The sequence below is a fragment of the Toxotes jaculatrix genome, chromosome 2 (assembly GCF_017976425.1).
Source record: "Toxotes jaculatrix isolate fToxJac2 chromosome 2, fToxJac2.pri, whole genome shotgun sequence".
NCBI lineage: Eukaryota > Metazoa > Chordata > Actinopteri > Toxotidae > Toxotes > Toxotes jaculatrix.
Window position 1 is genome coordinate 4,397,912 of NC_054395.1, and position 27,713 is coordinate 4,425,624.

Below are 27,713 nucleotides of genomic sequence, written 5' to 3' on the forward strand. Positions count from 1 at the left end.
CATTAATATAAATTAAGTTACTGGAAGTGAAAAAATATTTTTTAAAAATATTAAATAAAAATAATTACTATCTATAACATTTCAAACTGTATGAATGTGAGCACCCTTTTTATTACCAAACATATGAAAACTTTACATGATATACGTTTCACAAAATAGACATTGTTTAGCATCAAAATGTCTGACTGTCAGCTACTGACAGACTCACATTACTGAATCTATCTCCAAAAGAGACAATGACAATAAACACTTTGATTTTTTTTATTAACATCACTTAAAGCAGGTCTTCCATTAATAGCTAAATGCATAGCCCTGTCTTGAAGAGGGGCCCTCTGTTTTAAACTTAAACTTAGTTTAAAGAACAAACAGGGAAAAAAACAATAGTCAGGTGCCCATTTAAAAACAACTTTTGCCTACTCTGTTTCATACTGGCCAATAAATAGTCATTTGCTTTTTTACTTCCATTATATGTGATGGGGCACAATATCCACAGTCCTCCTTTTATCCAAAAATGCATTCATTGAAATACCAAAGACGTCTTCCAAAGCCTGTTCCAAACAAAAGCCCCTTCTTTGTGTTGCTCTGCTAAATGTTTTCATGCTGAGCTGCAGGAGGGACAGTTACAAAGAGGGAATCTAGTTCTAAAAAGCTGGAACTTTGGAAGATGTCCCTTTGATTTGTCTTACTCTGAGTGCTGAAGCCTCAGATTAGCTTCAGAATAAACTTTGGAAAGTAATTCATGAAAAAACTGATGTTGACTTTGTCCCCCATCATCACTTATACATTTTGGAAGCATGTTAAAAAGAGATCTGCTTTGATCAGTAGAACAGGAGGAATGTGACAGCAAGCAAACCCTACTTCAGTGTTTGTATAGGTACCTGAACATCTTAAACAGGGGACAGTAATATTTCTGTAATATGAAAAGGCCACTGTTGCATCAGTTCAGCGGCCCTGGTGCTACCAGATCAGCTTGGGATTGGACATGTTCTTCATGCACAACGTGCAGGAAACAAGCTGGGACACAGTTCAGAGATTCAGAAAACAAAATCAGTAGCTGTGATATCGAGCAATATGATAGGATGGAATATTTAAGGCTGATCATCCTCTGTCCCTTCACATCAGTTCTGCTCATATCACCTGCTGGTAGGCAGCCACTCACAATCAGTCACTTTGCCTTGTATTTCCAATATTTAATCTACCCGTATTGTTATGAATGAAAGTAAATGATCCATATCCTGTTTATCCAAATTCTCTTTTATTGTTACAGTGTGCTCCATGAGGTTTGTACTGTGGTAAGATATTTAATTTTATAGTTATAATTTGTGAATTTTTACAGTTTATATTGACTTCATCAAAACCATGGTAGTCTGGTAGAGGGAGCGCAGGCTACGTGCAAGTGCTCATGTCCGCAGAACAGCTGGCTCATCATATTCAAACAGCTTTTTTTTCCCCATTTTGGAAGTGGGCGTTGCGGATACATGCAGTTTTAACACAGGAGCGTACTGTATTACAGAAATATACATGATAAAAACCATAACACTGAAAACACCAGACTGTTTTTCTGCTCTTATTGTTGTACCGCAGCTCTGTAGTTTGGGTAAACAGCTTGTTGAATGAGACGGAGAGAGAGGGAGAGAGAAAGAAAGAGAGAGAGAGAGGGAGGGAGCGAGAGACAGACAAACAGTGAGACTGGGGGGGGGCTGGCTCTGCTGGCAGCGTTAACACTGTCCTGCAAAGTTGGCTTTCTCAGACGGAATCATCTGGAAAAGCGTCCAGTCCGGTTTGCACTGGGAGTCGTGAGAGCGTCTCAACTTTAACTCTGTAAAAATGAGACTTTCGTCCTGGCTGCTGTTTCCAGGGGTTTTTATTTGTGCACTTTCCCATGTTACAAACTGTGAGGAGCAGCGAATCCCCGAAGGTAAGCCAGGAATGCTGCCTGAGACTAACGCTATGTCTGCGCCCAGCTTGCATTATATAGCCAATAACACAACAATGGCACTCGTTAAAGTTAAAGTTAACCTTTCTGTATTTATAATAACTCAGTTTAGGACGCTTGAGCTCGGTAAAGTCTGAGGGGTGACTCCCCAGCTCATGTGCTCCCCCGGCTGAAGGGAAACCTCTAGCTCTGATATGGCCGGTAGAACATTCCAGCAGAGCTCGTACTGAATAAGCGCTATAGGAAAGGATTGAGAGGGCTGTCTCCGACCTAAACCTTTAGCTTTTTAAACATTAGCCAGTGAGAAAAAAGCTGAGATTTTTTTTGTTGACAGCCTGCACGCGCTGCTCGCGCCGCTTCATGCACGCGAAATGGCAAATGACCATCTGCAAAAGACGTTAGCTACGTTGTCTCCAAACTTGATTTTTTTTTTTCCTCCCCGATGTTAAATATAAATAGTATTAAGAAAAAAAAAATGAATTGAGTTTCACACGGTGCCTGCTCTTTACGTGAGAGAGAAAACTGCACGCAGGGGCTGTGGAGGACCTCCATGCCGCTGACGTGGACGGGGCTGCTGCAGACAGGCGCTGGGCTGTCAGCTCTGCTATTAATACATTAAGGTTAACATTAACTGAAGCCGGGGTCAGGAATGCTACATTAAAGAGTCAAAAGTGCGTTGAGGGAAGTCTGTTATGGATCATTAAGAAACAAAAATGAGACCGCTGAGACTTCCTTTCTGTCTCAGTGAGTTTGGACAAATACTTCTCCTATTAGCGCTGCACAAAACCATTTCACCTTACTGCCTGCAGTCTCACACATTGGCCCTAAGTAAGTCTATCGACCAGTTTTCTGAGGAAAAAGTCAACCAGATGTGGTAAAATGGTAGTTGTTTCCAGTTTCCAGTGCAGTCCCCACTGGGAATTTTCCAGAAATGAATGTCAGTAATTTGAAACAGAAAGGGAATAAAGAGGAAACAGAACAACAACAACAAAGCAAATAACACTGAAATAATTATAAGAACAATAAAGAACAAAAACACGTTATAAAACGCGGTTACAAAGTGCATTACAATAAAAATATAAGATCTTTTCTACTGAAAACTGGTGAAACTGGCAGATTTCAGGGCTAATTGAATTGAATGAATGAATCTACTTTTTTTACTGATGCATTTCTTTCGCCAAAGCATCAGTGAAAACATCTGATTACAGTGTTAAGAGGAACATTTTTGAACAGGATTGCTTTGTCAGTATATGCATGGTTTATGGTATTCACTTCGCTGACTTTCCAACTACATATTGGGCTGCGCTCAGATGCTGTCCATTACCATGAGGTGATAGTAGTGGTGGTAGGTGACCTGTGTCAGATGGATTAGGGAGTTACTATCACATTAATCAAAAATATTGTGTAATAAAATACATCCCTGCAGTTACTAACCGATTACATCCCATTACTACAAGCAAACGCTAACATGCCATCAATCATTAGTGGGGTAAACAGTAACAATGGTATGTTAAATGATTTTTTTCAGTTATTGTTTTGGCTATTTTACAGTGGAGAAAAGACAGGAAATGAAAAGAAGAGGGATGCAACAAAGGTTTCAAACAGGGATGCCATGGCCCACAGCTGGTGCTCCAGTGTGTTAAATGTCATCAACAAATACTTTTACACATCTGTCATCAGCAAGGCTAAATAACCATTCAGCAGCTTGCCACTTTGCTTTTTCTTAGAAAATTTGCACTTGTCATGTGCACCACACTATTAACAAAGGGATCCCTGCATTAAAATGTAATTTTTGGGTGCTTATAGTGACTGCCTGTGTTAAAAATCTAGTTTTCTAATGAGCGGGATGATACGTGGTAGTAGATACAGGGACTTTTCCCCAGTGCTTATGATTTAATGAGTTAAAGCTCATACTTTTCTGTTTTATTTCTGCTTAGTTACTGAATGACAAGATTCCTGTTCTGCACAATAAAGACATATATCACAGAGGTTGTCAGTTATGGCAGTACCTCTGCTTCAAGCCAAAGGCAAAAGAAAAAAAAAGAAGTGCATGGTATCATCTTTCTGAATGCGTCTACAAACTTGTGTCTTCCAGAGAAACTTCTTGTTGTGACAGTTGCAACCAAAGAGACAGATGGCTTCAGGCGTTTCTTGAGGTCGGCTAAACACTTTAACTACACTGTCAAGGTAGGAGCCCCTACAGCAAGATCTCGGTCAGAGTTCCTGCTGTCTAGCCATGAAAGCCTCTTTATCTGTTCTTTTAAAGAAAACAAATTCCTCTCTTTTCTAGACATAGTTTTACCTCAGTGTTTTCATATTGAAACCTTCTCTGGTGCATTTGAGTCACAACAATAAGCCACTGTTTTTGTCAAAAATAAAGTCAAACTTTGGAAGTAAGATAAGATAACACTTTTATTTTAGTGCCAGAAAAGAGGATCATCTGAGGATTGTTGACACACGAACTTAATAACAGCTCCAGGCAACTATCAGTGTAATATCAATGTGCAGCATTTATTTCCATCTTATTTATTTCCAGCTTATTTAATCTTGTTCTGGCCATATTGGCCTCTTACTTATATTTACTTACTGTACTGTACCCCTGCTGTTGCTGAATGCAATTTTCCCAATGAGGGACTAATAAAGGATTATCTTATCTTATCTTATCTTATATTAAACATATTTACATGTATTTTTTTTGAATTGCAGTAAATGTGTAATGCGTGTATGTTTTAAGGTCCTTGGTCGGGGTGAGAAATGGAGGGGAGGCGACTACATGTCAGCTCCAGGAGGAGGCCAGAAAGTGCGACTGCTCAAAGGGGCTCTGGAGGAGATGAAGGATGAGGACAAAATCATCCTTTTTATTGACAGGTAGAGTTTCTTCACTGCAGGCAGGCTTTTCAGATTTTACTGCACCTGTCAGATATGATGGCCAGAGAGAACACACTGGTACCTGAGGGAGTTTTTGCTGAACACTTTCCAGAACATACCGGACGGGTTTAGATTTTTCAGTGTGTGTTTCCTGTCTTCCATACAGCCACTGGTTTCCAAAATTGCATAGTTGTGCATTTGAATGTGGAGGTAGAGTCAACAAGTTTTTCTGCCACTCAGCAGTACAATAACATTAGTATAGGGAAGAATACTTTAAAGAAGTATCAAGCAGCTTAATGTGTAATATCTCATTGTGTGAGTCACTTAAAGGAATGGTTTGCTGACAGATGTCATTTTGTTCAATTCACCTCAAAGATTTGTTGTCAGTAAATACTTATGTACTTACTCTAAACCACTACATCACCTTCTAAATGCAACATTAAAATGAATGTATGGTATGAGAGTTGTAGTAGAAAGGATAAATCATGTAAACCCACTGAAGAAATTTGCATAATTCAGTGTCTCAGTGTTTCTCAAATTAAGGCATGGAACAAATAAATAACTGGAATCTTCTTGTTGAACTAAATGGAGTACACAGGTTGAGAGTTTACTTGTGGTGGTGGGTGGTGTGGTGTGTGACTGAGGTGCATGCAGAGACTCATGGAGTTTAGAGGGAGAGAGTGTATCCCAGGTTATTCTGTGTACCTGCAATTTACACATGTCCCCTAAATGCCTCACATGCAGACTATTGGTAGACACTATAATTTACAGATGTCCCCTAAACGCCTCACATGGAGGCTGCCTGTAGGTAAACGGGCCGTGTTTGTTGCCAGCCTGACAGCTGCACTCAGAAAAGCCTCTGGTCCCCACTCAGTTACTGCAGAGTTCGTTAGTTAGTAGGTGTTAGTTTGAAACTGAGTGATTTGATTCGGACGGGCTGCAAGAGCAGAGCCTATGTATGGGAAACGTATTGAAATCTTTGACTTATCCAGCATTTGAACACTCCCCTGTCAGTTTATAGTGAGTTAAACTTTTTTTTTTTTAACTTTTACTTTACTGCTGACCTTTGTACCTTTTGAGTTTATTCACTGGACTTGAACTGATTCAGTTTTAATAAAAGCTGGGAAAATGTGGGTGTATGTGCAGTGCAGTCATCCTGAAATCAACAGTGAGTGTGATGTTTTTTTTAATTCCTTTTATGCCAGTAAACACAACCACTGGCAACTTAACCCTCCAAATAAAGAATGCTGTCGTCTTATAAACGCAAACCCCTTCATTTACTTTAACTATGCCACTGGCTTCACACACTGCTGAGCACTCACAGTACAGTAACGTTTTCTATTTTCACTCCCTGTTTGACACAGCTATGATGTGGTTTTCGCCTCGGGTCCCAAAGAGCTGCTCAAGAAGTTCCAGCAGGCCAGACACAAGGTGGTGTTCTCCTCTGAGAGCCTGATTTGGCCCGATAGACACCTGGAGGACAAACACCCCCACGTCAGGGAGGGCAACAGGTTCCTGGGCTCAGGGGGTAGGTCCATCCGTCCTGTCTATCACACGGGCCACACATCTTTGACACTGTGATGAAATTACTTTCTTACAAAATCTTTTCTTACAATGACACTTTTTTCCCTCACTTGAGAAATTCTTACTCCTCTACTGTGTAGAGCTCCTAAAAAGCTTTGTAGACCAAATCGTTTATTTGAGGTTTCCGGTTCAAGATGGCTCAGTTTAGGGAGAAGGTTAGAAAATGGTTTACCAGAGTGTTCACTGATGAATGTTGTTGGGAGCCATAAACAGCCTGGGGACAAGTATTACTTCATAAGACAACCTCATGAATATGCGGTATGTGTTAGAAAGCTGGTTTAGTGATGTGAGGTTTGACCAGGGCTTGTAACAATGATTCCTGTAGTTAAGCTTTAAACAAACAGCGGAGACATATGTGCACACAGGAAGACATCTGGCCTGGTCCACCGGCTTCTTTGACAAGTTGAAAACTTGATGTTTGTTTATAGACTCCTTTCTGAACCTTTCTCCTTACACCATCCACACACAATGTGATACTGCCATGCACATTTCTTAATACTTTTATGCTCACAAGCCACCGGTATGGCCGTGGACTCGTTTAGCCTTGTTTTATATGAAGGAGTACAGCCATTTCTTTTTATAGCAGAGGAAAAAGTAGGTCTGTATTCAGCAGTCAGCGCCGCGGCCATAAAAACTGAACCTGGCAGTAGTCATCAGTCATGGCAATATGAAACAGAGGACTTCATTTTTTTCACTTGATGTGGTTCAATGTGGAAACAATATGACAGAGTTCATACACATGAATATGGAAATGAAAATGTGTTTGAAGATAGCGGCTCCCTTTGTGAGCTACATGGAAGCAGAAAAAGAAAGGACTAATATGGGAGGACTAACAAGAGATGGTTTTAGCATTTAGCAATCCAGAGAAGGCCATGGAATTTATCCAAGGCTGCTGTGCTTATGCTTAACACTTAAATTTTCTGAGTGGTGTACTACTGTACCTGTTATGCTTGAGTTAATGGAGTGTAATTGTATATGTGAGAACACATACACGTAGGACTCATTTGATTTATTGACCAGAATGCGACTTTGTTAAGAAAATATATTTGATGAGCGAGTGTAGCCATATTTTTTCACTTCCTGTATGTTTCCCCTGGGTTTCTGTCTGTCCTCAGGCTTCATTGGCTTCCTGCCCAACATCAAAGAAATGGTTTCTAGCTGGACGGGTAAAGACAGTGAGAGTGACCAACTGTTCTTCACCAAGATTTACATTGATCCAGCTAAAAGAGTAAGATTTACTTTGATTTATTTCATGCCAGAGTCACAATAAGTACTTACAATACTAGAATTACTAACTGTAACATATAGGTGATAATTCCAGAGAAAAACAGATCTTTATTTGAAACAGATATTCATTTATTTTTAATTTCTCTAATTTGAGATGTTTATTTTTATCATATTTGAATAATTCTAACAGGAATACTGTTTCTGTTCACTAATTATTTCCTGTCACTTCCATTTTGCAGTTTTTTTTTCTGAGTGTTGTTAAGCTGCTGTCAATGAGACTCAGCACTTTCTGTGCAGATGTTTCACATTAAAAACCTTCCAGTAGCTCAGTGGGATTAATCTCTCCTGTTCCTGGTAGGCTTTTAATTTGAAACATCTGCAGGTGTGTTTTAATGACGGTAGTTTAACTGTCAACAACAAAACAGCTGAGTAGGAGAGACCTGAATTCATTTTTGAATGAGAGCAGTGTTAGTGTTAAAAAGAGTAATGAGTGTGGTGTGATTCTGTTGTCGTACTGATTGTTGTACTGAATTTGTGCTGTGAAAACGAAAATGTGTGAAAATGTGTTTTCAATATTTCAGAAATCCATAAATATCACACTGGACAGCAAATGCAGATTGTTCCAGAACCTCCATGGAGCCCTCGGTGAGTCCAGCCGCTGACACTACGAGAACTGAAGCATCCTGAAACACACACTGTCTTGTTTGCTGCTATGTTAGAAATGTTAAGTGCACTCTTCCAATAACAGCTTTGAGAAATTGTATGTTCCTCTTCATCCAGAAGGCAACCTCTGGATGAAAAGAACCAGCTTCCTCTCCTCTGGCAGTTCACACTCTATTAGCCATTGAGGAGTCATCACATAAATGTTGTCACTGATGTGCAGACCAGTATCAGAACGACACCAACGCCGTTTTATATGTTGGCGATTCATTTGCTAACTACAGCCACATACACACTACAGGTGCGTTTTCATTTGCAGTAGCTACAGTGGGCTGTTGCTTTTATATGCGACAGCTGTTGGCCTATTTTGAAAAGATGAACTCGTCCACTGTGTGCTTGTACGTCAGTGATGACCAGATCAGATTACCTCCTTTATCTTTACACACAATGGTTTACTTGAGCTAGAACCATCTTACAAAGAAGCAGAGGAAGTGATACTAATAACAGGGAGGGTTTTCCACCCTAAGCATTATTGTCACAGGAGAACCTGATGTACATTACTGATATAAAGTACACACAGTGTTCTCATGTCACTCTAAGAACACTGTGTGTACTTTACTGATATAAAGTACACACAGTGTTCTTAGAGTGACGTGATTTTTTTTTCTGTGGAAGTTTGTTGAATTCTTCTTAGACCAAAGTGCAGACTGATTTTGGTGCAGTTCAGTATAAAGGATAACGATACAGCTCATCCTTAACAATATTGTGTATGATTTAAACCTACTGCTAATTCCTCATCACAGTGCATCACAGGCGCAGTGGAGTTAAGCCTGCGAGGTTTCAGTGCTCTGGGATTTACAGTTGTCGTGATTTAGACGGGGCTGCACGTTTAGACATGAGCTGAACTCTGCAGGATTTTTTTTTCCTTCTGAGGGTGAGAGGAAGGAATTTGTGAGTTCTCCGTGAGCCGGATGTGCCAAAGCTCACATCGACAACGTCAAGAGTCCGTGAATGGTGTCCCTGAGGACAGCCTGCTCCCACAAACCCTCACTGTCTAAGCTCATCCATTAACAGCTGTTTGTCCTGCATCTTTTTCAAGGGTAAAAAAAAAATGAGCCAACAGCTGCAGGACATTTGCATCCAGAATCTGCTGATAATTAGTGGACTCCTTTCCTCGCTTTATCTGTGTGTGTGTGTGTGTGTGTATTTCCAGATGAAGTGGTCCTGAAATTTGAGGACAGTCGGGTACGAGCCAGGAACGTGCTGTATGATACTCTACCTGTCACCATCCACGGGAATGGACCGACCAAGGTACTGACCTATCAGACCATGCTGACCCATCACATGCCAAACACACAGCAGCCCGATAAAGCAGCTGGTGCAGGCGAACTCCAGTACTTCAATCAGCAGATCTGTTCACACTGTGGAGTCTGAAACCGGCACGAGACCTGGTGTTTTCCTCATGAGAGCAGCTGAATCAGGCACTGCTCACACTGAAGACATCGTACACACTACCCCTGCAAATGACGTGTCCTGTTGTCTGCTAAAGTCCAACTGAAATCACACAAACTTGTGTACCCCACAGGTTTGTTGCAGTGTGTCTTGTTGCCACCGCAGGCTCAGCTGTCAATCAAACACGTATACTAGCCCGCCCACCTACCCAGAGGGCTGTTCCTAATGGACTGTTTGTTCATCTTATCAATAAACACTGACAAGAACATACATTTGTTTTCTAGCTCCAGATCAACTACCTGGGAAACTACATCCCCAACACATGGACATTTGAGACTGGATGCACAGTGTGTCATGAGGACCTCCGCTCTCTCACTGCTCTGAAGGTCTGTTCACAGGATCTTCATAATCACATCTCCTGATTAGCAAATTGTCTTTGCAAGATCCCCACAAACTACATTTAATTATTTTTAATTATTATTTTTTTTCCCAACAGGAGAGTGAATACCCACTGGTGGTGATTGGCATCTTCATTCAGCAGCCCACCCCCTTTGTCACAGTGTTTTTTGAACGCCTGCTGAAGCTCCAGTACCCCAAAAACAGGCTCAGACTCTTCATTTACAACCAGGTAACAGGAGGACAGTTATCCTAACAACCCTGTTGAAGACAAGTGTTTTTACTGGAACTGTCGCAGCAAAATAAACTTCACCTCATTCAGTGGGACACTGAAATCAAAAGGTAGTGATAGGGAATTGAAAGCTCTGGTTAGGAATCAACAAGACTTTTAAAATACTTCACAAGGCTGCAAATGAGTTGTCCCATAGAAAAATAGATTTGGGTTCTTAGTTTCATTTGCTACACAAACTTGGAAAGAAATGAAAAAAAAGGATGAACATAAAAAGAGATGGATAGGAAAAGATAATTAATCCCTTTGAACCCAATTTATGCAACTTTAATCTGAACACACATAGAGCCAGCACTCAGGACTGCTGCAGTCAGTGCAGAGGACTTCCCCCACTGATCTGATTTCAGTGGGAACAGGAACTGCTAACCTCACGTTTAATGGTGCTGATTCATCGACACAGAAAAGTAAAAGGCTAAAAAAGGTCAAGTCCAACCCAAACTGACTGCATGACAACATGATACTGTGTGTTTTCATCACCCAAAATCATGATGGGAACTGTAGTGCCAACCCTTTAAACAGCTTTTTTTATTTTTCCTTTGCACTGTCTTTGGTTAAAGAGAACTAAGTCTCACATGCCTGAACACTGACACACTCCTCGGTTCATTCATATACAGATTTCAGAGATGTGTTACCTATGGACACATTATGGTTTTCATAAGTGTCCACTAACCACTTACAAACTGAGGGCAAGACAATAACAATGTGTATGGCAATGAAAACCAAACAAAAAGGCAAGTATTTAAATGGTTAATTCTCCTACGGGAATGAACCTCTTTGACTGATAATGCCTCCTTTATGCCCTATTAAACAACATTCAAGAGCTTAACATTAAAATAAAAGAGTTTTTGCTCTCTCCTGCAGGAACTCAGACTCCTGCTCTTCAATTCTTTTTCTACCTGTTACCTCTCCTCTTCTCTCCCTCCAGGAAGCTCATCACGAGCGTCAGGTCAGCTCTTTCCTGCAGGATCATGGAAGCCTTTATCAGGACGTTAAGTTGGTCGGGCAGGAAGACATGGATGCACCTGCCTCCCGCAACCTGGGATTGTGAGTTTGTAACCAGTAACGTCTTCACATTCTGTTGATGATCTCAGTTAACTAAAATTCCTATGTTGTGTAGCACCTTCAGAGTCCTCTCTCTTGTCAGGAATGTGTTAAACTTAATGCTTCTTCACTAGGATGTTTTAACCTTACTGTGCAGAGTGATGGACGAAGGTTTCTCTGTGCATCAGCCTCCAGGTCACACTGAGAACCATCTTTACAGTAAAATAGGAAAGTTCTTGTGTATTGTAGTTGAACTGTGAAAATGTATAGATCGACTTATTAGCAAAAAACTTCAGTTAATTGTAGTTGGACTTAATGCTAAATGTTTGTTGACTGAAAATAGGAGTTTTTGTGCACACAAGAGTTTGACGTTGTCACATACCATGAAATGTGATGTATGACATTCAGATGGTTTTATATAGAGGATGCGCCACATGCTGACCTTTCAGTGTGTTTCCTTCCTTTCAGTGATCTGTGTCGGAAAGACAAGGACTGTGACTACTTCTTCAGCTTGGACATTGAGGTGGTCTTAAAGAATGAGAACACACTGAAAATTCTCATTGAACAAAACCTGTACGTATATTTATCAGTACTCAAATGTTAATGATAATCTTCTGCTTGCTGATGTCCTGGGACTGTTGTAGTTAGAACCATATAAAGTACATCTCTTCACTCCACAGATTTATTAGCAGGAGTTGGCATTTTTACTTTCTGTATTTGGCCAAGTGAAGATAAACAATAACACTCCCTTTTATGCTCCTTTAGTCCTGTTGTAGCCCCGATGATAACTCGAGCTGGCCGACTGTGGAGCAACTTCTGGGGAGCCCTCAGTGCAGAAGGCTACTATGCCAGGTCTGAGGACTACGTGGACATAGTTCAAGGACGCAGAGTGTAAGTTGCTTAGACGTTGTTCCGTTGACCTCAGAAGGGTGTTTAGCGACAAAAGACAGGTCGAGACAGCTTTACAGATCCCTGCAGACATTACGCTGAATGTACCCAAACATGGAGGAAGTGTTGAATTTGTGTGTTTTTATATAGGGCTGGTTCTCTCAGTGTTTTAACACAGTCTGTCTGTGGTATTATTTCCTAGTGTTGGGTGTGTAAGTTGTCTTAGACTGTCCTGTGTTTTTAGGGGTGTGTGGAATGTGCCGTACGTGTCCAATGTGTACCTGATGAAGGCCAGCCTCCTTCGATCAGAGCTCATAGACTACGATCTGTTTAACTCGCACACCTTAGACCCTGACATGGCTTACTGCCACAACGTGCGCGACAAGGTGACAGAGACTCGACTAAATGGAATTACATTCTTTATTTTTTATAAGAATAATATAATCATATTTATAATTTGTAAATGTAAAATTGTACATTATAATATTTGACCTGTTGTGTATCTTTCTCACAGGGAATCTTCATGTATGTAACCAACGTGCACAGCTTCGGTCGGATCCTCTCCACAGAAAACTACCAGACCAGCCACCTTCATAATGATCTGTGGCAGATCTTTGAAAACCCAATGGTGAGACTCTGTTTCGAGTAAATGCCTGAAAATATCCACTGTTATTATATATTATATTACTAGCTACTGTAGTGGTAGTGATAGGCTCGGTGTGGGGTGCAGGAGGGGTTCTCCTTGTGTTGTCCCTTTAGGAATGATCCTAAAGGGACCGCAGCTTGGTCTGTGCACAGTGCCCTCCCTCACGCACTGAATCAGCCAATAGCAGGCCTGGAAAGGTGACCTGTTTAACATCAGCTGTTGAGACAGAGTTTTAATTCTGCTCTGAGCAGCAAGTTGTAACAGCTGTATTTCAGTGGTAGGATCAACAGTAGCAGGGATAGTGCTGATGCATGGTAAACACGCTCTGTGTTTGCATTGAATAGCCTGTGGGGCGTGTGTTTCTTTCAGGACTGGCAGGAGCGCTACATTCATGAGAACTACACTCGCATCATGAAAGACAAGCTGGTTGAAACTGTGAGTTGCACGACACAAGTTGTCCTACACACACAGATGAAGTCACTACATTAGCTGTCCACTCTGAGACAGAGTAAAGATGCAGACCGATTGTATGGAGGGATTGATGTCACTCAGTGGTGCTATTATGGTGCTGTGTCTTCTGTCCACCAGCCTTGTCCTGATGTGTACTGGTTCCCAATTTTCTCGAATGTTGCCTGTAACCACCTTGTTGAAGAAATGGAGCACTTTGGGAAGTGGTCCGGAGGAGGCAATGTGGTATGTCATCATATGAGGAGTGTGTGTGTATGGCTGACATGGCAGCACATGTTTGTCACCTTCTTGCATCAGTGCAGTGATTCTGGAGGTAAATCACCTCAGCTCGAGTGTCAGCTCTGATTTCACTGCCAAAAGAGTCTTTCAGTGAGTTTTGTTGATATTTTATTTATTTATTTATTTTTTCCCAGGACACCAGAATCCAAGGTGGCTATGAGAACGTCCCCACCATCGACATCCACATGAATCAGATCAACTTTGAAAAGGAGTGGCATAAATTCCTGCTGGAGTTCATAGCACCGATAACAGAGAAAATGTATCCGGGTTACTACACTAAGGTAAGACTTCAGAACAAAACCAGCAGTGTTCCAGAGGGAAATGAAAATAAGTCTGAGCTGAATCCCTTCATGTCTCATACCAACAGTTCAACATCTTTAATCGATCACCTTGGCTGAAACTTGATTAAGAAGAAATGTTGATGTCTGTTATAAACTGACTGTCCCTATTTATTCTTCTTTGTCTCCCAGCTTTGTTGCAGAGTGACAGTACTGTAGTGGTTGTACTTCATTTCCCAGAGTGCACCTTTTAGTCCAATAGAGTAGCAAAGTGGGAATGGTTACTTTTTATCTCAGCTCAAAGGAGCAGCTCTTATTTAAAGAATTTTGGACCAGAAAGACAGAAACTTTAGACTTGGTCTAACTCTACTGAAGCCTTATGAGCTTTATATTTATATCCTGTGTCAGTGTTCATATTGGCACCTGACCTTTGTTTTAAGACACACTGTGACCTGTGACCTCAGCCACTTTGCTGCTTTATAGGCTCGAACTGTGAAATAATTTTTTTGGGTGGGTGGATTCTTTGCCGATGAATTGATAGATTGTACTTTTAAGCTTTTAGCTAATGCTAACGAGCCCACATCTTCTCCAAGATGTGTTGGGTTAACCAAGCTGTTACCATAAATTCTCAAATAAAAAGTTATTTTCAAATAAGGGCCAAGACTCAAATGACAAGCTCTGGCTTGCACAAAGGCCATACAATACAATACAATACAATGTTGATAAAAGCTCTGAGGTGGAAGCCATGTTACATTCATTACAGTTTTTTCAATCATTGCTAAGCTACTGTCAACAATACACACGTTTCAAATTAAAAGCCTACCAGTAAAAGGAGGGATTATGCCCTTTGATCCACACACTTTCTAATTTGAAACATCTGGGCAGGAAGTTGTTGGGTTTTTTTTTAGTGACAGTCTTTTAACAAAGATAAAAAAAAAAGACAAGGTGTTAGCGTTGAGTTTGTGTCAGCAGGAGCAGTCTAATTATAATGACATATATTTACACAGCAGGGGGGGAATTAGAAATAAAACCCCCTTTCTATTATAAGCCTGTGTCAAAATAAAGGCCTCTTTCTCTTGGCTGATGAGCTAAATTTTGGAGATTTGATTTGAGAATTTATGGTTCTATGGGACAAGCAGTTAATATTCCGAAGAAAACATTTTGAAACTTGTGTTAAAGACGTGAAGGAGGGAGGGGGGAAAGCATTTTAAAATGACAGGGAAATAGCTGGTGTTAAAAAAAGACTAATGATAGTTCCAAATGTCATAAAAGCTGTAACATTCCTCACAGAGACGCAGCTTCATTAAAAATAGGCTCAGTCGTTTCCTAAAACAGCTGGACTGCACAAACAGGAGGAAATAGTTCATTTGTGTGTGTGTGTGTGTGTGTGTGTGTGTGTGTGTGTGTGTGTGTGTGTGTGTGTTCACACACAGGGTTGTGATCAGATACCTGTGAGAATATGTCAGATAGAAAAATGCTGATCATTTATTTCTTTAGAGACACTGTTCAGATGTGATGTGTGAGTTATCACTGCATCCTATGGACTGAGTGAATCATGTGCAGACTAATGAGAATGAGAATGATGATGATGATGATGATGATGATGAGAGCAACCACGGGTTGCCCCTCCCCCCCTCTCGCTGGCTCCTGTGCTGCTGCCTGTGTGTTCTGCTGACCTACATGTGTTCTCTCATCAGTGTTCCACTCCCTTGAACTTTGTGGTGAGGTACAAACCTGACGAGCAGCCCCTGCTCGCCCCTCACCACGACGCCTCCACATTCACTATTAACATAGCTCTCAACAGCAAAGGCGTTGACTACCAGGTAAATGAGGAGGAGCTGGCAGGTAATAGAAGCTACAGGACATGATGATGATGATGATGATGATGATGATGCAGGTGATCTGCACCTCTCTCTCTCTCTGCTTCTCTGCTCCATCTCTGGAAGTGAATGCTGGAATAGGAAGCGAGCCGGTGCTTGTCTTTAATGATCAGGGGCTGCGAGGGGCGTCCACCTGTACACACACACACACACACACACACACACACACGCGCACACACACTCTCTGTGTTCTCTGTGCGAATGCTTGCATGACTCCTTTCTGTCTGTGTGTTTGCAGGCTCAGTTTGACTTGGCCTTTGTAGTTAGATATAGGCCAGATGAGCAGCCCTCTTTGAGGCCACACCATGACGCCTCCACATTCACTATAAACATTGCACTCAATCAAGTGGGCCTTGATTACCAGGTGAGTGTGTTTAGAGGTTGGCATTTCCAACAGGTATGCATCCTAAAAAACACCGCTAGTGTAGCATGAAATGTTGTTTACCCAGCATATGATCCCATCACACCCCAAAAACAACTGGACACGTTAGACGAGACCTGGCAAACTCAGCGGGTTATGTCACAGGCAAATCCACCTTAAATCAGAATGAGTTTGGGCAGTTGTGTCGATGCAGGCTGTTCCTTTGGAAACAGTTGCATGTGAACACGGAGTGGGACAGTTCTGACTGATGAATGTGTCCCAGTGAAAAACCCAGTGACGGATTCATTTCAGTCCATCACCTGTAGCTTCTGGACGTGTGTGAATGTGGCACCTGACGGTGGCCCTCTGACAGTGGCCCTCTGAGGGTGGCCCTCTGACGGTGACCTGTCTGCTTCACATTTGCAAAATTCAAAATACCAAGCGTGTTAAATAAATGATTCACATTATAATAGAAATGCAGTGAATTCTAATTTAAGGTGGACTTTTCCCTCAAACAGACAACATGTAACTGTAAATCAGACACACAACATCTCAGGGTGGAGGAATCTTTATCTTATGGTTCGTTCATGTCCTGATAATTTCCTAGAAAGAACAATGGGATTTGGTTCTGACAGTAGAGAACACAGACCCAGTTTAGAACGTTCATTCATTCACTTTCTCTTCATGCATTTAGCATAACTGTCTGTTTAAAGGCTCAGTGTGGTGAATGAAACATGTTCTGACCAGCTCTTAATTACATTAGCATAAACAAATTACTAAATAATACATACACCGTGTACAGAGAGAGGGAGGGACCAAAAAAGGTCCAAGCCTCAGTTTGGGCTCAGGGGCCTCTTAACAGGGTTAATCCACCGTGTTTCAGGTTGGAACATATCAGCTCTCAGGTGAACACAGAAGAGATCAAACAGCAGAACAAAGGTTCTGATAAAGCATGATGCTGGAGTCAGAGTCATGTCACTGAAAACAGAACGCCACCGTGTTTCCGGCATGTTCATCTACATCGCTGGTGTCTCACACTTTCCATTTGTGTTGTTTCTGAGTTGTGAGTCTGCCTTTCTTTGCATGACACCATGAAGCTGAAGCTAGAAGCCTTGTTTTATTGTTGCATCCATGTTGTTTCCCTGCATCTTCCAAAAAAAAAAAAAAACTGGACTAAACAATCAGAAACAACAGCTGAATACTGATGTAATGTATATTTAATATGTGGTCACTGCTCATTCTAATGACGGTGACCAACAGCGGTGGTTTTGCTTGTTAAGCTGGAGACATCACACGTTCCTCAATTCTCAGATAAAAGCTGTGTCACTATCAGGACAGGCCTTATACACTTGATGCAAGTCAATACTTTGCACAGGTTTTTCACAATAAAAGCCCAGGAGGAAAGGAACTACGTATGCAGGAAGCTTGAGGCTCACTGACAGCAGCTGGTCAACGCAGCAGCAAAGTGCAACAGTGTCAGTGTTAGTACTAAGTCAGGCTGTCTTCTTAATAACGAGTTCAGGAAGATTAAACATAAGCATAGTATTCACCTTCAGCGTCATCCACTCTAATCACATCCTGTTAAATAACAGTTCAGTTCAGAGGAACATGTTTTTAAGATGGAGGATGATATAAACATGGCTAAGACAAGCAAAACCAGCATGTGCACCTTTATGTGTGTGATGTTAATGTGAGTTGTGCTGTGACTGCAGGGCGGTGGATGCAGGTTCCTGCGCTACGACTGCTCCGTTCAGGCTCCTCGGAAAGGCTGGGCCCTCATGCACCCAGGCCGCCTCACCCACTACCACGAAGGCCTGCCGACCACCGCGGGCACCCGGTACATCGCGGTGTCCTTCGTGGATCCCTGAACTCCCAAAGATGGCACAGCTCGCCACCCCCCCCACCCAACAAGTCCAGACCAAAGAGGACACCACACTGTCCACATCCTTCAGCCTCCCAGCTGCTCCTTAGTCTCTGTTTTCTTTATTCATTCATTCATGTCCCCGTTTTAACAATGATATCGTTTGTGTGTCACTTGAAGAATTAGACGCAGTTTGTGATCGACCTTCATCAGCAGTAGAATTTCAGAGCTCTGTGATGAGACGTAAAAAACACTGATGCACAGTGGAACCAGGACATATCAAGAACATGTTAGAGGTCTCACAAGATCTTTTTACATAGAGACAGCCTGCAGGTGATTTCAGACCTGATGGACATCAGACATGATGGGTGACATCTGAGTATGAGTTGGATTTTCCTCATGTCCTGTAAATGTGTAGCAGCACAGGTACTTCACCTGGATCAGTGTCGTTCATGCAGCAGCACTGTCACAAATCCCAGAGTTCAGAGATTAAAGGGCTGTTACGTCCGGTTTCTGCTTGTCATGAGTTAAATTCCACACAGCCTGAGAAAATAACCCTCGATGATGTTACCAAATTTTTTTAACAAAAACCTGTTGTTACAAACCCAGGAGTGTGGAGTTCACCAGGCAAGTACCAAAACTGGCTATGCATCATGGGAAGTGTAGTGTTCGGTGCAGCTGCTGGATCAATGTGCAGGCTCCTGTTTGGTCTGGAGTGTGTGGTGTGGATCAGAAATTGTGCCTTGAGCTGGACGTCTCTCAGGAAATCACCCAGAGTTCAGCCTCAGACTTTTGTAAGATGTGTTAGGAAAACTTTTCTGTTGTCGAATTTTACTAAAGTAAGTTACACAAAGTGCCTTTTTTCTGTATCCAAAGATTTTTTTTTTTCAGATTCTTTCTTGAACTGAGACACTCCAAAGCCTCTTATTTATTTTTTTGTATATTTGATAAAAGCTACACTCGTTTTTATTTTTTGGGCATTTAGAGTATCACTACCCCATATTAACACACTTTTCTGTCATTTCAAGTCATCGCTGTGCTTTGACCTCAACCTGAATAAAACCGTGAACCCAACTGAAGTGTGTGTGAACTCTGAGCAAACTTCACTCTGCCTCCACATCACAGAAGCATCAGACCCAAACCTCAGATACAGAATATAAACAGAGCAGCACAGATGAGCTTCTTCTCTGGTCAGAGCAGCATCACATGAAACAGCAAACAAGTGCAGTTTCAAAAAGACGTATAAACTCTTTATTTCCAACAATCATGGCGGGTCAGTCGGGTGTGTGAGTGACTAACAGATGGGATTAATGTCACAGAACAAACGTGTCACCAACAGTCATGGAACCAAAACAAAAATACGCCAGAAAACCTGTTTACCTCTGGAACCAGTGCAGCTGACGATTCAGATTAAAGACACATCTGGTTTAAAGGTCACATTCTGTCGACACTCAGCTTTTTCTTTTTCAACAATGTAAAAGCCTAAAAGTGAATAAGCACCATTTGGACTGAGGTGATCAATTTTCCTGCAAACTTCCCTCTCACAACTAACAACACTACAGCATATACACAGTATATAAAAAAAATCAAATCAGAACACAACCTCAGGATTATATGGTTTTATAGGTGCTGATTTAAAGGTCCTTAATTCTACTTTGCTTTAGTGGAGCAGTCAAACTGAACCTGGAGCCTTTGGGGCACTTGTCTTCTGGGTAACTTATCCTTGTGTATCCTCAAGCAAATTTCCATACAGCCAATAAACCCAGAGTCAGGATTCAGCACTGTTTTTTCCAGTTCAAATTTTCAGTTTTCCCAAGTTAAAAGCTTAAGCTGACCCATGTTACACTGGCATTAAATGTTGGAAGTTCTGTCAGAGCTTCAAATTAAACATCCATAACCATAACTGATGTTTGATAACATTTAATGAAAAGTTAATAAAACAAGAAGAGGGAGAGAAAAACCTTACAGCACAGAGTTAAAATCTAAAGCTCAACATGGAAAAGAAAAACAGAGCTTCAGTCATTTAAAATACACGTCTATTTACAGAGTCTGTATTCTACTGATGAACACTGATGGAGAGTCAAACTTCAACAAAACATCTGAAGCGGTAAAAGATGCATGTTTGTACAGGGCGGTGGGTGGGAGGCGGATCACAAGCGGAAGCGGTCAGAGAAGTTTGGTGACTGAGGGACTGTGAGAGGAATCTCACTCTTCTTCACTGCCACAGGCTTGTAGTGTCTGATGGGCTGAGCCTTGTGAACCTGCAGAGGAGGCAGAGAAACGACGTCAGACACTGACCGTTCCACCACGTTAGAATCTATAACACTTCATTATATACGACCACTGAGTCAGTGAACACATTTTCATGATTCATGAAGTGTTTTTGCAGTGACCTGTTCTTGCCGCAGCCTGGCGATCTCCTCCTTCTCCTTCTGCTCCTCCTCCCGTCTCTGCTCCTCCTCCATGAGCGCCCTGAGAGCCTCCTTCTCGCTGGCCAGTCGCTCGTACTCCTGTCGCTCCCGGGCCCGCCGCTCCGTCGACAGCTCGAAGGCCCCCGCAACTGTGGAAGAATGAATGCCTTCTGAAGAGCGCGGCGACAGATGACAGTGAAGGCGACAGGAGCATGGAGTTACAGCACGCTGCACAGCACAGAGCTGCAGCAGCCTTCAGCTTTGAATGGTGTCATACACTTCATACATTTCATCAGGATGCAGTGCTATAAACCGGTCTGAGCCACAGAGATCACAAGACTGTCACATCAGGCAAAGCAGCTCGCAACTAAAGACAAAGAGCTTAGATTTCTTTTCTTAAAATGAATGTGGGCTAAATTTTGCCTTTACAGTAGGGACGATCGGCCAAGAGAACCTCAACAACTGCTTTGAATCTAAGTTTGTCTACACAACCATAGGACATGTACACTCAGACACACACATGCTCTGCATGTCAATAGTCTTACCAACTGCAGGTCGGCTATCCTTTTTGGGCTGGAAAGGCTCTTTGTGAGTGACCGTGTTGGGCCTGGCTTTGAACACCACTGCTTCCTCCTGGTGCTTCTGCTCTTCCTTCACCTACAAAGGACAGCGTGTGTTTGAATTCCAGGTTAAAGACCAGCACTGCAGAGAATAAGCATAGCTCTTTGTGCTTTCAGATCCTCTCATACCATCTGTTCCCAGCGGCTGTTCTTCACAGCACCACGTTCATCTAGGAGCAGTCTGAAGGGCTCAGGCTTTGTGGTCTCCAGCTTCTTTTTCTCAGGGAGGACCACGGTGTCAAAGTCTGGCAGTGGCTGAGCCTTGAACTGGGGTACCTGCAAACGTTCAGGAAAAGGAAAGGGATTTAACAGCTGTGTCTTTATTCAGGATGTGTTAAGAGCACCGGCTGTGGAGGTGCAACTACACCTCTTCATTTCGCTTCTCCTCCAGCCTCTTTTCTTTCAGTGCCCTCCTCTCTCGCTCCCGCTCTTCAAAGGAGAAAGGACAGATCTCCACATGGTGGTTCTCTGGGAGCCGGGGCTGGAAGGGGAGGCCGAAGTGAGGCACCGGGGGAGGCTTGATAGGCGAGGGCTGTTTGACCTGACAAGAGACACCAGGTTTAAGGTCACTCACATGGGTGTGGCTGGGGTGGAGGGTTCAGTTACCTTTGATGCTGCAACTAATGATCACCATTGTTGCAGCTCTGGTTTCTTAGAGCTGAAGAAAAGTCAAGTCTGTTAAATGAGTGAAGGGAAAAGCTGAGCTGCTGGATTCAAATGAACCAAACGTGTCCTTACTTCCTCGACCTTGCGATCCACACGAACCCTCTTCTTGAGGGCAAAAGCTGGAGACTCTGGCACAGTTGGATGCAGGACTTTCTTTTCTGGCAATCCCTGTGGACAGGAGGAAATCCTCTTTACTAAGTTCATCTATGGAAATAACCTTAAAAGCTTCATGTTCTCTCCAAACAATAAAAACCAAGCCAGCCTCGGTATATTTGACGCTGACCTGCTGACAGCAGGATTTTAACTTACCACCACTCCTGCCAGGATCTTTTTGGGCAGGGGCTGGGATTTAAAGCTGTGTGACTTCTCTTCACCTTCCTCAGGCTTCTTGGTGGCCTGTCTCCCCTGGAGCCTCTTTTCAATCTGCAGCTCGAAGCCTTCAGGTATAGTGGGTTCTTTGGCTTCAGGCTTCTTTAAGTCCTCTGCACTTTCCAGTATTTTCCTGTTGAGCTCCAGGGCCTTGAATTTAAACCTGTGATTAGAACACAACATTAAAGACCAGCCCCCTGAAACGGTGAGAGGAAAAGCACTGTGGGCTCAACATGTCAGGATCCTGGAGCTCTGAACACAGGTTTTATCAAAATCAGTGATCTGATTTCAGCTGCATTAGAATCAGTTAGGACACCTGTCCACTCAACAGGAAGGACGAGATAATTCTGACCAGATATTTGAGAAAATCATAGTCAATGTAAAGTGCTGGGAAGAAAAGTGGGGGATAAATGAAAGGCCCTTACTTGTGCAGTTTGTCCACCTCTTCAGCCTCCAGCTCAGCACTGCTCTTAACAGTGGGGGGCCGGCTTCTCTGGCGGGTCATCAGGTGTGGGGTGTGAGGCTGGGTGAGCTTCAGGTGGTCCCCCTTCACTGGGGATGGACCTTAACAAAGCAAAACATCAGTCAGTTATACATTTAAACCCACAACACAGAAAAGCATGTTAACGTCTTAAAAACAATGTGACACTGAAAAGGCTCTCGCACAACCTCTCTCATGAGTCTGGCGACTGCGGAGATGGTAACGTTCAGGGGTGCGTTTCTGGAACTGCTCTATCTGCTGAGCCATGGGCACATATGCATCTGGACCCTCCGCCTTTCTCTTGCTGCCTGTTGACAGGTTAAAGGGTTTGGGTACTGTGGCACCTTTCTTGACCTTTGCCTGTCAGAAAGGAAAAAAAAATAAATAATGAAATTAAAACGTTACAGTGCACATTACACAGGAGTGAACACTGTCTACCATCAAAACCATGACAAAGTTTTTGACATATCGATATCATAGTAGACTACAGATGTACTATTAATATTAATCAATATTAACTGTAGTTTCTGGTGTTTGTCATGTGATTTCTGATTCTAAACATGAATCATTTGTGCACAAAACAGAACCACTGACATTTCTTTATAAGGTCTGGGTCTCAGTTCTGTCAAAAGCCCTCAGGCTGCAGACCATTTAAGGTGTCAGCATATATGAAGTACTTACAGGGGAGGAAGGTTTGCGAAGCTGACCAACAAAGTCCACTTCCTTGTGACCTGTACTGGATGAAGCGGACGACTTAACGCGAGCGTCTGTGTTGAAATGGAATTCTTTAGGCACAGTTGTGGACATTGCTGCCTTCTTTGGTGGTGGATCTGAAATAAGAGTGACACAGATTTCCTTTCAAAAAAGTAAAGTGAACTCTCATCCAAACTTTCAGATCTTTTATAACAACAGACTAAGCTTGATTATAGCTGTGTGTACTCACTGCCAGCCAGAGCAGCTTTGTAGCTGGCCTCGTTCTTCTTGCGATGCAGAGCCACTTCCTTCTGGAGGTTCCTGATGCGCTCTAGCTCCTGTTCTTCAGAGCTACATGTCCTGTTTGACACATGCATTGGCAAAAATACAGCTTTAGCTTGCTTCTCCATTTCAGTGTCAATTAAAGTGGAAATTCATCCATTAGCTATACTGATCATGGAGGGTGGGGCTCTCAATTCCAGTAAGATACCCGTGTTGAGATGCTTTGACTTCCCTACATGCCTCTGTTTATGAAAAGACAAAACCAGTCCTGACAGGTTTTGCATGAGTAGATGAAGGCGCCCAGCTGATGGAGATGGGGCTTGACAGTATTAGTTTTATTTCTCTTTATTCTCTGGCTGTTCAGACTGTGGTTGTATAAAAACATGTTCGCTTGGACGTGCCTGTACCTCACAGCAGTTCTATCAGAGCCTTCAGGATGATTTATGTCATCACATTTAATCTCATCAACCGAATCACTGCAAGCAAGAACTGATAATCCCCTTTTCCCTCCAAGTCCAGGAGGCTGAGGCTGAGAAACACTGGTTTCACTAATAGATCAAGTAGTAGTCTTACTCTGGGTTTGCAGTATTGGAAGCTGCTGCCCGGGTCTTGGGTGCACTTCTGGAATTTGGCAGCCCACTCCTGCGGAGACTAGCCCTGGAATTCTGCTGCCCACTCCTGCGCAGGATGCTATTGGATTTCCGACCTGGTTGGACAACAGGACTCCTAGAACAAACAACTGCAGTTGAAAACTTAAACAAAAACAACAAAGGTGATGTAGAGTAGTTGCTTTGATAGGGCACAAGTTGGTACTGGACCTATACAGCCTTTTAGGTTCAAAGCACTTGCTGCTGTAAAGGGCAGGAGAACAGCTTGAGGAGGATGTGACAGGACAGTCGTGACACTTACGTTTTGTGTTTCTTTGTTGGTGGTGGTGCTGCTGACTGTGGAGCTGTACCGCTGTTTATCCCTTTACGTTTTGAAACCCTTAAAAAAAAATAAGAAACAAAAATAAATAAATTGGAATTATATCAAATTGTACTATACTGTGAGATGCTGAAGAGTTTTAATCTCGAGTAAAGGCTGAGTCCCCCAAACTGCTGATGCCACCAGTGTGAGTTATGGACCAGCATAGTTTCATTTGCTATGTTGTGGAGCCCCATTGTAGCACTCAGTTCCATGCTGTAGTGTAAGCGTAGCCATCACAGGAACTGTACCTGCGTGGTTGGGCAGGAGGTTGATTAGCGGTCCTCCTCCTTGTTTGAGCATCAGTTTCAGCACCCCATGATGTGACAATGTTTGGAGGTGGAGATGGAGCCACCTGCCTGGAGGTGGAGGTGCCAGGACCTGGAACATTGATCAGTCCACATGGGTTCACACTCACTGAGTAATAGAAGACTGGAGAACGACATACTAGAAGCAAGTAGGCCTTTCAGAACCACCCTTACAAGTATCAAATTCTAATTCTATGCATTTATCTTAACAAAATAATTGGGAGTTAATCCTCTGTAATTACATATAAAGCTTAAAAAAAGAAAAACCAACCAGATTCCACATCTGTCTTGACTTGAGGAGTTACAATGGCTCTAGGCAGGTTGGGCATATCGCTTCTCATAAAAGGCCAGTCAGGTCTGGAAGGTGTAGTAAGGTGACCATCTGCTCCCCCGGACTGTTGTTCTGCATGTGAGACACAGTCAGAGATAAAGTCAGTGAGGACTCCTTTAAAGATTCAAAAGGATGTTTTAACCTACATACTGGTTAATATAGGAGGCAAAGGCCACTGTAGTATGGGCATTTCTCATAATCAGTTTCACATTTCAGAGCATTACACCTGTAGTAATATGAGATCAAGAGACTGTCTATTAAATTTAGCATGTACAGAAACCCTAATTATGGCTATGTGAGATGCCCAACACCAAAAACGTAGCATTTCAAATAAATCCCTGCAGAAGTTTGTGATTACAGAAATCCACTTGCACCGTTTTTTTAAATTTGAACCTAGTGCAACATTTAAAAAAAATTCCTAATTCAATTTCAAACTGTGCAAAAGACTGCAGATGCATCGCCAAAAATACTAAACCATCTGATCCAGCTTCTCAAAAACGAGTTTCCAGCATGTATGTTTTGCAGCATTGTAATTTCACAACTTCTAGATCCAGGGTTACTCAAGAAAACCTTGGAAGCGTGTACTCTTTATAGAATCAGAAAAAGACAGCAACATGAATCCCAAACACAAACAATACAGATCAGTTCAAAAAAGGTGGAACGCCTTCAACACAAACAGGGACTGTAGAGCTGCACATTTTACTCTAAATATACCATTGTTTCACCAAAGTAATGCCAAAGCTGAACAAAGTGAAGCCACTGTTGCAGGACTCAGTGTTGTGTGAATGGAAACGCCTTTCTGGTCATTTTGTTTCGTCTGTCTGTTCAGCCTCCTTGGCCCATTCAGCGGTCAAGGAGGCTGGACGAGGAGAAATCGAAGACGAAATCGTCCCCAAAAAGAGAGAGGGAAAAAAAAAAAAAAACACAAAAAGCCTGAGCATTTTGCTGTTTGGCGTAGTGGGAACACACACACACACACACACACACACACACACACACACACACACACACACACACACACACACACACACACAGAGAGAGAAAGAAAATAAACGCTAGTATTAAGTTGTAAGACTTAAATACCGCGAGTGAAAACGAGAATTAGCAAGTGTTTACCACTGTATAGTGTTTACCACTCTAAGTACAACGCCAACTGAATACCAGTCAGATTGAAATGTTTAAGACAGACTCACCAAACCACTTATCGTCGTTGTCTGCATCCTCCATGTCTCTGAGGTCGACTACGTGGGACGGGGCATCAAATTCGTAGGTTCCACCGGAGTCGCTTTCGGCCATAATCTTAGGCTGTTTTTCGACAACTCGCCTAAAATATAAACCATTGAACAAATCTTACATTAGAGCCCCTCTTGGTAAAGGCTACATTTAGTTCACTGACCGGACTAGCTATTTATTTCATTTTAACGAGCGCTAAGTTGCATCTGATTGCATATTTTTAATGGAAAATGGCTGTCTGTACCAAGTTAGCAAACGAACTGGACCGGAAAAGCTTTACAAAGAACAAGCATTTTGCCCATAAGAAAGCATAAACTATTGTGCTAATGTAACATTACGTTACTGAATGACGTTTGGAAATCACATTTTCTTAGTATGAGATGTAGTTTTTAAGGTAACCATCGAGAGGAAACAACAGGCTAACGTTGCCTAACGTTAAACATAACTTGCCTTCACAGGCATCCTTAGGATTATACGAATTAAACTTCCAGCTATTTTTTATTAGCACATCTTTAATATTGCTACATTTATGCAACGACCTCGTTAAGTAAAGTTGAACTAGGAAAACATTTTCTTATGCATTCCTAAATAAGGAAGATTTGTTGAAAAAACTTACCGACGCCGTCTGTTTTCAGGGCGAAGCTGATAAAACTGCAGACGCCGCGCGGATGCAACGTTAGCGTTTAAATTGCCTTCCTTTTGAACCAGCCAATGGCTAACGTCATGTTCATCAGCTCGCCTCTTATTGGTCCATACAAGTCAACTTCCTCTGACCGGACCACGTGATCGTCATAGACTGAACAACAAGATGTGGAAATATGTGTGCAAGTACTGGCACCACGGATGAATGTTACGCTGTCAGAAATATGAGGAAGAGAGAAGCCATCTGGATCAAAATCCCAGAGAGATAAAGTACATGCTGATCTAATACAGATTCTACAAAAGAACAAGAGTAATCATCCTTTTTGAAAGACAAGACAAAATATGATACGATAAAGCTTTGGAATTTGAGAATGACAATATTAGCATGAGCATACTACATTGTGACCTGTTAAATACTTGAATCTGTTTTAGACCGTGTGTACTTGAATTCCATTGATTGCAAAGTCCCAAAAGTATTTAGTAACCTCTTAGAGTGCAATGTTTGTTTGCAATGTTTGTATATACTTTATATTTTAATTTTTTATTTGAATCCACCCTTGTTCTATTTTAGTACTAAGATTATTAAAGAGTTTATGT

At 42.2% G+C, this 27,713-nt stretch overlaps 2 protein-coding genes across 6 annotated transcripts; one reads left to right on the forward strand and one right to left on the reverse strand.

The window, feature by feature from the left end:
- Window positions 1-1,700: 1,700 nt before the first annotated feature.
- plod1a (procollagen-lysine, 2-oxoglutarate 5-dioxygenase 1a) lies at window positions 1,701-19,187 on the forward strand. 2 transcript variants are annotated; one of them, XM_041062337.1, is made up of 19 exons: window positions 1,701-1,918; window positions 4,032-4,123; window positions 4,671-4,804; window positions 6,169-6,332; window positions 7,504-7,616; window positions 8,197-8,260; window positions 9,489-9,586; window positions 10,012-10,113; window positions 10,224-10,355; window positions 11,338-11,456; window positions 11,922-12,026; window positions 12,219-12,344; window positions 12,586-12,727; window positions 12,856-12,969; window positions 13,357-13,422; window positions 13,576-13,680; window positions 13,869-14,015; window positions 15,710-15,835; window positions 17,966-19,187. In XM_041062337.1, the coding sequence occupies exons 1-19, from the start codon at window positions 1,828-1,830 to the stop codon at window positions 18,119-18,121; spliced, it is 2,196 nt and encodes a 731-aa protein (XP_040918271.1). In that variant the 5' UTR covers window positions 1,701-1,827; the 3' UTR covers window positions 18,122-19,187. The 2 variants fall into 2 exon arrangements, with proteins under 2 accessions (XP_040918271.1, XP_040918262.1); XM_041062328.1 differs by lacking the exon at window positions 15,710-15,835 and adding an exon at window positions 16,131-16,256.
- On the reverse strand, window positions 16,563-27,156 carry tpx2 (TPX2 microtubule nucleation factor). Of its 4 annotated transcripts, none has more exons than XM_041062306.1 (17): window positions 27,091-27,156; window positions 26,435-26,565; window positions 25,182-25,313; window positions 24,854-24,983; window positions 24,546-24,623; window positions 24,210-24,362; window positions 23,605-23,714; window positions 23,343-23,491; window positions 22,850-23,021; window positions 22,606-22,744; window positions 22,121-22,343; window positions 21,884-21,979; window positions 21,513-21,686; window positions 21,275-21,421; window positions 21,071-21,182; window positions 20,508-20,674; window positions 20,019-20,375 (listed from the first exon to the last, which is right to left on the reverse strand). In XM_041062306.1, exons 2-17 carry the CDS (start codon window positions 26,535-26,537, stop codon window positions 20,265-20,267), a joined length of 2,196 nt encoding a protein of 731 aa, XP_040918240.1. In that variant the 5' UTR covers window positions 26,538-26,565; window positions 27,091-27,156; the 3' UTR covers window positions 20,019-20,264. The 4 variants fall into 4 exon arrangements, with proteins under 4 accessions (XP_040918249.1, XP_040918240.1, XP_040918232.1 ...); XM_041062298.1 differs by having other exon boundaries at window positions 20,508-20,692; XM_041062291.1 differs by having other exon boundaries at window positions 20,508-20,695.
- Window positions 27,157-27,713: the final 557 nt, after the last annotated feature.